Source organism: Stegodyphus dumicola, chromosome 7 (genome assembly GCF_044657685.1).
Source record: "Stegodyphus dumicola isolate Sdum_Otavi_A_Nest chromosome 7, ASM4465768v1".
Lineage (NCBI taxonomy): Eukaryota > Metazoa > Arthropoda > Arachnida > Araneae > Eresidae > Stegodyphus > Stegodyphus dumicola.
In genome coordinates, this window is record NC_140774.1 from 109,152,826 (window position 1) to 109,162,506 (window position 9,681).

At 32.8% G+C, this 9,681-nt stretch overlaps 1 protein-coding gene across 1 annotated transcript; it reads left to right on the forward strand.

Annotated features, from left to right (window-relative positions):
* Window positions 1-9,478, forward strand: LOC146996310 (heat shock cognate 71 kDa protein-like). Its single transcript, XM_085821413.1, has 2 exons — window positions 1-41; window positions 8,710-9,478. The coding sequence occupies exons 1-2, from the start codon at window positions 1-3 to the stop codon at window positions 9,476-9,478; spliced, it is 810 nt and encodes a 269-aa protein (XP_085677539.1).
* Window positions 9,479-9,681: the final 203 nt, after the last annotated feature.

Consider the following 9,681-nt stretch of genomic DNA (forward strand, 5'->3'; position numbering starts at 1 on the left):
ATGGCCTACTGGAATCATACAATTGTAAAACAGGTTTGGAAATCAGTATTCTTTTCATTTCGTCGAAAGCTTTTTGACATTAGTCATCCCATTCCCACTTGACATCTTTTTTCAAGAGTCTGTTTAATGGAGCTCTAATAGTTGCATAATTCGGAATGAATCTATGATACACATTCACACTTCCCAAAACTCTTTGTAACTCTTTGCAGTTACTGGGGTTTTTTAAGTTTCTTAATAACTTTTATATTATGGTTATCGGGAATTATTCTACCATTTTTATTTCATAGCCAAGAAATGTGATCTGATCTCTGGCGAACACACACTTGTTTCGATTCAATTTAATATGCTCCTCTTTAAACACCTCAAATAAAATTTTTAAATGTTCTAAATGTTCTTTCTCAGAGGAAGAGTAAACGATTATATCATCAAAGTAACTGCAAGCGAAATTAACTTTATTTTTTGTTAATATTCGTCTAATTGTTCTGTTAAAAATTGCAGGTGCATTTTTGAAACCAAAAGGGAGTCTTAACCATTCGAATAATCCAAAATTCGTGCAAAAAGCTAATTTCTCATTATCTGCAGGGTGAATCGGGATATGCCAGAAACCAGATCTCAAATCAGTTGTAGAAAATACTTTTGCTTTACTTAATTTGTCTAATAAAGTGTCAATGCGAGGAAGAGGGTTTGCATCTGTTTTAGCCAGGGAATTCAATTTTCGATAATCTATACAAAATCTAGTTTTCTTACCTTCCTCACGTTTAAATACTAAAGTCACGGGGGACGAATATGGGCTACAACTTTCTTTAATTATACCTGCTTGTAATAATTGATCAATTTGGGTCTTAATTTCCTCTTCTACCATAGGGGATGTTCTATAAGGTCTTAATGATACAGGCAAATCAGAATTTAAATTAATTCGTTGAGGTTCAATATTAATTTTTCCTACATCATACTTATTTTTAGAAAACACAGATGAATAATCATTTAACAATTTTTTTAAGTTATACTCTTTGTTATCGACAGTATTAGAAACAGCATTTTTCACATAAATGTTAGACTGAGAAACTAATTCCTTTGGATTTGTAGTTCGATATTTACAGGTTGGAAAATTTCTTACATCATCATCATTATTAACACATGGATAAACATTTGTTGTACCACCTTGAAGTTGGAGGTGTGGAGATATGGGTCGGCTGTCAAAATGGCAGTCAAGTACAATAGCTCTCTGTTTAATTTTTAAATTACTACAATCAATACTCAACTCAAATAATTTGCATTCATAAAGTCGTAAAATTACATAATTCAAATTATTATCAAGAGCGAACAAGGTAATTTGGTTACTAATCCGTCCAATTTTCATTTGTATACAACATATTTTGTTAAAGATTATGTTTCCTTTAGTTTGGGTTACTGAAAATGACCTAACTCTTTGTACTTTTAAACGTAATTGTTTGTACTTTTAAACGTAATTGTCTAGCCGTTTTGGAAGAAATTATCGATATGGTGGCACCACTGTCTACAACACACTCTAGACGTTTCTTATTGGACAAATATCCCGACACCTTTAATAGTCAACTACTGTGAGGGGTTTCTGGGGTTGGTTTTATTGCAAGGGGCGTAACATTAGGTGTATCAGATCTCTCCCCTCTGAAAGGACAAACCTTAAACCAGTGAAAAGCATTTGGGATTCCGTTCCGGGTGCAAAGTCTACAGGGACTGGGTGGCAATGGCAATCCATTTTGAGAATTATAATTATGATGGCTTGTAAATCCTGGACCACTGAACCGATTATAAAAATTACTTGGTCTTTGAAAATGTTGGAAATTGTTGGGTCTAGGAGAATCTTGTCTCACAGTAGCTGAAATTCTACTTCTATTAAATCAATTGTAATCTTGGGGACTGTTCCCAATCGGAGTAACAAATCTGGGAGGTGCACTTTTGATTTGTTGATTTTCGCTAATCTTAATAAGCTTATGGACATGAGTAAGCCAAGAGATAGGGTCAGAGGGTGCGTTGACCGTCATTAAGGATTTTAATTCTATAGGAAGACCATCCGTTATCATTTCATGAGATTCATCTAAGATCATTTCATGAGTTAGATTTAATTTTTTACCAATATCTAAATTTTTGCGAAAATATTGCGTTATGTCCTCTTTATGATTGTACTTGTAATTGGCAAAATCACCAAACGTAGTTAAAGTGGAGTCGAAAAAATTTTCTTTTAAAATTTGGACTAATTCCACATATTTAGTAATTTTATGGCAGTTTTTGACATATACGCAAATTGCATTACCTTTTAGATATCGAGCTACATTATTAAGCTTCCACGTTTCATCTTTATCTAAATGAGTTTTGTTAAAGTACTCAAGCCATGAATTTATATCCATATCATTCTGCGCGTCAAAGGGAATTATACTTGTTTCAGGTTCAGCGCTAGCTGCCCTTAATGAATCATCAGGATCAGAGAGGTTTTCATTAGCCATTATTCTTTTAATAATACTTTCCTAAATAAAACTAATAATACTTTCATAAATAAAACTAATAATACTTTCATAAATAAAACTAATAATACTTTCATAAATAAAACTAACTCAAAAATAATACTCTTGAAATTTTCCCAAAACAATATTAAAACCAAAATACATCCTTTAAATACCAAATTTAAAATACATTTATACCAAAATAATACTTTTTAAAATTTTCAAAATAAAAACACTATTATTAAACCAGTAATTATAATTCAATAGTAATAATATCATTTGCATCGCCAATCTTTTTACTAATTGCTTCTGTTTGACTTATTGTGACGAGAATACGAGTGATGAAATCGACACGAAAATACACATTTTTGTGCACTCTTAATTAGATTTTCGCAAAACACGATCAATCACCACACAAGCACAAAGCTCTCGAGAGCAACACAGAACGCCGCTGACGCAGGAAAAGATTTCCATCCTCAAAAGTAGGTCAACGGTAAGAGCACATTTGATGAACGACGAACTTTCGATGGAAACACAGATCACGCATCACAGGGGGCAGAAGGGTGCTTCTCTGGACGTAAAATAATCTGCAGAATACCAGAATACAGGTAACAGAAGGATGATTCTCTTGAAGCAAGAACGCCTAGAGAAAAATGTAGAAACATAGAAGTCGCACAGCGGCAAATTCATCTTAAGTGCGTAACATTTTATCCGTATAATCCTTGGGGTATCTTCTTTTTTAGATAATCCCTTTGAAGGTGGTATCCTACCGGCTTTCTGAAATGTAATTTCTCATACATTATTTGTTTTGTGCAGCCGGGGCAACAGGAAAGAGACAAATTTTGGAATATAAAGTGGTAGGTTTATTTTAGCATCCATCTCACAAGCGTTCTCCTCGTACCTTGAGCAGAAGCCCTACTTATACATATGTGTGCATCACGAGGCTCCTCCAATCAGCGATATTAATTGTAATCACGAGGTGACGCTATCTTCTCATCAGGAGTGTTCTTAAGGACTTTATGTAATATGACAGATTTATGAGTTTGGCGATTTGGCGGGCGCCAACAGGTTAATATATTTTATAGTAAAGAAAGGATTTCGCCAAAATTTAGGAACAGGGATGCAATTTAGGTAGAGAATCGCCAACACGTTATTAAGCAATATTAATAGAATTTAATTTAATCAATTGATTTAAAAATATCATTACAGATTAATAAGATGCATCATAAGACGCGCTTTTTCGGTATGAAAAATGCAAGCTAAATTCCGTTAATCGGCTCTGCAGAATTGAAATTACAAAACTGTCACCTTCTAGTTCCCTGTACGAGTTAAATGAAGAACTATAGTTGCGAAAAATTTAGGGTTGCAGATTTTAAGAAAAGTATTCATTTCTACCGCTTTAAATCAATAGGAATGACTTGTTTTGGCATAGTATCTGGACATAAAATATATGGTGCACTTTTTTATAAAAACGGATTGTAAAATAGATTCAGCACAGAGATTAGCGGTATTTTCAAGTATTTTCGTTTCGTGAGATACGTATCTCGAATAACTCGAGAATGAGTAGCCGTAGAATGTTTTAGTATACGGGAGTGCTATAACATCTAGTTGTACTCCTCGCTTTTTCCTTGCAATCGGTCACTTTAACATGTATAAATATATATATATATTCCTGTCTTCTTACACCGGCTCGTTTAGCTCTGTATTTTTGTTCTTATATATTAATAAATTTTGCATTTTTGCCTTTTAACCCTTTAAAAGGTCGATTTATGTTGTTCTTATATTTCGGTTATGGATTTTACACCTTTCGTGTATGCGATAGCTCTCGAATTATGAGCAATGTAAAAGTGATAGTAGGCGTAACGAGGCCAGACACTGTTATTAGAACTGTTGATTAAATCATTTGGTGCGCCAACTTCCATGTCTTTTTGCAAAGGTAGACTAAACATTAACTTTCAAAACTGTACACCAAAAATTTTGGTCTGTCTACCTGTTGGTTGAGTTGCTTGTTTGGACGCAGAAACTCTAATTTTAATTGTAAAAATTGTTTTTAACTGCATTTAATGTTTTAGATTTTTATATATTTTACAGTTTTCAATGAAGGTGTTTTGAATCTCCATTGATTTTTGCTACGCCGCGAAGTGAGAACTGAATTAATTGAAATATAAATATATATCTAATTAAAATTCGAGGACACAGGGGCAAATCAATTGAAGCAGAAATGTCTATAAATTAATAGTCCTTACAGGGAAGTCGTGTGGTATCGAAATCAGATATTTTGTTGGTTGCGTGTGCCTACATTACATATACGTTCATGTCAGGTAAGTAGTGAAGGAAAACAATTATTATTATTTATATTAATAAGAATCAAAGGGTTTCAGTAGGAGGAAAAGCGATGTGAGACTTTTTATATCCAATATAATATTCTGAGATTTTAGAGGAGAGACAAAAGAAAAGTTTAATTAAACTCCCACTTCCCTTAACTCTGTGATTGTGACCCACTAAGTAGTATAAAGATAATAAAGATTTCCATTTTAAGTCTCATGAATTTTTTCAGGCTTGTGTGTAAGTGTTAGAATGATATTCACCTAACAGCTTTAAGCAGGCGCATAATTTAGCTCTGTTCGTGCACCGAAGATGACATATAAGTCCCTTTCTCCCTTCCACTCTCTAGTCATAATCTGTTGGACGAGAAAGTGACCATCGCACAAGCGAACTTAAATCCATTCGCTGAATCCCTTAGTAATGTAGGCGTTCTGAACACTCCATGTTGACTCAAATTATTATATATTATTTTTGAGGAATGTAGAGAATTGAAACGTTATATTCTGTTCACTCGGTTTACCATGTTCAGAATGTTTGTTATGACTGTCGTAGCCTGGTATGATGTCAGAATGTTGTGTCTTCTGATGGTTTTGTATGGAAGCATATTGTTGAGCTTATCATTTAAAGGCCTTCCTAGGCATGAATACCTTCCCACTAAGAATATAACGCTAATATAAGTTAATTTTATGCTAATCAGTTGATTTTATCTTAAATAGGTGCCTATTAAAGAATTAAAAACATTTTTATATATTTTATATTGTGTTTATATTTAAATTCATTTTCACCTAACCAAAGGTAGAAGAAACGCTTTGCATGACAGTCTACGGTAAACATGATATTCTGCGCTTTGCACTCATAAAACCAGGAAAACATCAAGTTTTGAAAGTATTTTTTCAATTGAAATATATGTTTCCCATAATTTTCGTTTTAATAATAATAATCTTTGGTTATATATATATATGAGGATTACGTTTATGTTTTGTATCACAAGAAACCCCCAAAAAATATTTATTTGAATATTTATGGGAGCGGTAGTTTAGCGTTCGTTCTTTTGTCCGCTTTTCCGCTTCCTCTTTTATCCAAAAAATTAGCAAAGATCAGAGATATTAATTAAAATCTCTTAAAACGCTAATTTTCGCCTTAATCTTTCCGAATGACAACAGTTCTGATACAATAAACAATGGCAATAATGATACAATAGCATTATTGCTGATATAATGAGAGAGAATTATCGATTTGATGCGATTTCATGAAAAAACATACGATAAAAAAACATATTCCAATTTTGAAATACTCGCTTCGAGGTACACTGGCTCTTGCCTAGATGCACCTATGTACCAAATTCGTAGCCCTGGGTCTATTAGCTTACACGCAGCATGAACGAAAGACACACAAAGAAACTTCCTTTTTATTATGAATTATATATGAGAAGATCTTTCATTGCTACATATTCAAAGAATCCTTTTAATAAGATATGTAACAATCAAGTTACCAATAATTGTTTTTCAGCTTCTGTTGAATTACAACAAAGTTAATGAATACTTTTTTAACAATGCTTATCAACCATAATCATTAGAGATATCAAATCTAGTGGTGCTAAAATCTTACGTGTGGATCTTATTTGCTTAAATATATTATTTTTATTGCTAAAATCGAATTGGGGCCATTTTTAAAATGGGCTTCTTTTTGTTGACAGTACTGTGTTACGTTTTTATACCAACACCGTTTATCGACAGCCTATTGGGCATACTTATTTGTTTTGCGACTGCCTTCATCTTGTTTCCTCGAAGAGAAGAGAAAACTCGGAAAAGTAATGATGAAAACACCATTAACCGTAATGAACGCAACCTTAATGCCGGAAAGAAGGTACATAATGTAGATTTCCTTGATTCATATGCTGATATTAATGAATTTAATGACGATTCCTTTGAAGTGGATATAGACAATGACACCGATTTCCTCCAAGTTTCTAACGTAGCTTTTGATAATAACCATCTTAATTTGCATATTGATAGTGCCACTGACCACATCGAGCTTTTTCAAAATGATTTCGATAATAATCCCACTGATGTGTACCTTTTCAGTGATGAAAATGAATTTAGTTACCTTCATCAAGAAACAGAAAAGAATTTTGATTTTCCAAAACCTTATAACTCAGGTAATCAAACAGGCATGAATACCGCTACAACCACCTTTAACCAGGAAGAACTCAGTTTGAATACCTCTATTAAATCATTGGATGCTGAATGCTTTGTATCGCATAACGATCTTGGAGCACAAGGGGACATCGATTTCGGCAATCTCATCAACACAAATAATGAAATAGAAATAAAAGGCAAAATGGATCATGTAGACAGAATAGAAGTGAAACCAATTCAAGAATTTCAAGAACGCCTTATTGATATCGTCGTTGATACTGTCGCTGTTATCTACGTTGATGACGAGTATACTCAGCCTCCTTCCTCAAATCGTAGCCGGCGTTTCACATTTTCAAACCTAAGAAAAGCGTTACTCAAATATTTTTGCTCTAAGAAAATTAAAAATAAACATAACACTTTAAAGCAACCTATCAAGATCTGAGTTAAGTTGACATACTTTCAGTTTATATTCGTCATAAATTTGTTCGAAATGACATCAATCTGACCAAAATTGTTCATTGACACACCAGAGACTTACTAAATGACGATCTCGATGCTTGACCAGTGGCTGGCTAAAAAATTGCACGCTGATTGACCAGTGAGTGACTAAGTGGGGACCTCCATGACGGACCTGTGACTGATAAAAAATTGAGCTCATAAGCTGAATTATATTTATTTAATAAAAAAGATATTAAGTGGGGAGCCAAGGATGCGGCTTGAATGCGACTAAACTGTGCATTTTAGCCAAACTTAAAGCCCTTAATTAAAGATTAAGAATTCTTTTATGTATATTTTTGCAATTAATGGATTTTTTTACTATTTTTATATCATATTCAATTTTAATGCTATTTATTTTTACTTATTTGTTTATTAATATTTACTTTTGTGTTTTTTGCATTTTCTTATTGTTACTTTTTACATTTTATATTTATTTCTTCTTAATATTTTACTTTCCTTACCATTAATTTTTATATTATTTATTTTATTACTATTATTATTATATTTTTGAACTTGATTTACTTATTTAAAAATTTTTGATTATATTTTTCATTACAATTTTATTTATTATTATTATTTCAAAAAAAATTTCGAACGCGTTATAATGTTTAGACTTTTATTCAAAATTAAATGTAAAATTAACACTTTTGGTTCTCCAATAAAATTTGAATCATTCGTCTTTTCATCTCATTTGTATTAAGGACTTTCGTTTATTATTATTTATTTATGATTCATTATAATATTCAAAGCTTTATTCTTGAGACACTGCATGAATCATAAAATATTGCCCTTTCAGGCAAAATTACGAGACTTCAGACCCCCTTAGGGCGGAGTCTATAAGTATAAGTATAAGGGCGTCGTCCTTTCCTCGTAATCCATAAGTATATCCAAATCCCAGAGAATGATTTTAAATACTGAACTATTTACTTAATAAATTCTTGTAATATGAATTCTAATTTCATGTAACCGAGAAAACTTTCTTCGGGTAACCGAGCTCTTTAAAAGGAGATTAATTCTTACATGTAAATTTGTATATTTTCCCTTTCGCATTTTTACTTTTCGAGTTTGTTCAATTATTAATTCTTATTTTAATTTCGATTATTTTTTATAATTGTGTTAAAACTCTTATACGAGGTTGCGATTATTAATATTGTTGAGGAATTGCCTTGCTTTGATTTCAAATTAATATTGGTTTTAGGTGTTTAAATTTATCTGTCTTCTATATCTCTGTCTCTCTCTATATATGAAATGTAATTTCTCATACATACTGCCTGTGAAAGGACTAAGAGAACCCTGTCCTCAAGTACTCAAGCCAGCATCGAAATTGATTCTCTCTTTGAAGGTGTAGATTTTTATTCAACCATAATTAGAGCCCGTTTTGAAGAACTGAATGCTGATTTGTTTAGAAGCACATTGGAACCTGTTGAAAAGGCTTTGCGAGATGCAAAATTAGATAAAGCTCAAATCCACGATATTGTCCTGGTAGGTGGATCTACTCGTATTCCTAAAATTCAGAAGCTACTGCAAGATTTCTTTAATGCTAAAGAACTTAACAAAAGTATTAATCCAGATGAAGCTGTCACATATGGTGCTGGAGTCCAAGCTGCAATTTTGAATGGTGATAAATCTGAACAAGTGCAAGATCTGTTGCTGTTGGATGTAACACCACTGTCTCTAGGAATTGAAACTGCTGGTGGTGTAATGACTGTACTCATCAAACGTAATACAACCATTCCAACTCGTCAGACACAAACATTTACAACTTACTCTGATAATCAACCAGGTGTCTTGATCCAGGTTTACGAGGGTGAACGTGCAATGACCAAGGACAATAATCTTCTTCGAAAGCTTGAATTAACTGGCATTCCTCCTGCACCTAGAGGTGTCCCACAGATTGAAGTTACCTTCGATATTGATGCCAATGGCATATTGAATGTGTCTGCTGTAGATAAGTGTACTGGAAAAGAGAACAAGATCACTATTACGAATGATAAAGAAAGGATTTCGCCAAAATTTAGGAACAGGGATGCAATTTAGGTAGAGAATCGCCAACACGTTATTAAGCAATATTAATAGAATTTAATTTAATCAATTGATTTAAAAATATCATTACAGATTATCCCCCCGTCTGAAAAGGCTTGCAGTCGCGGCCGTCGACCCAAGACAGTCCAGATATTGAGAGCAGAAAATTTAGTTATTAAGAAATTAAGTGAGTAGGAAAACTGATTGGATTTATCTCA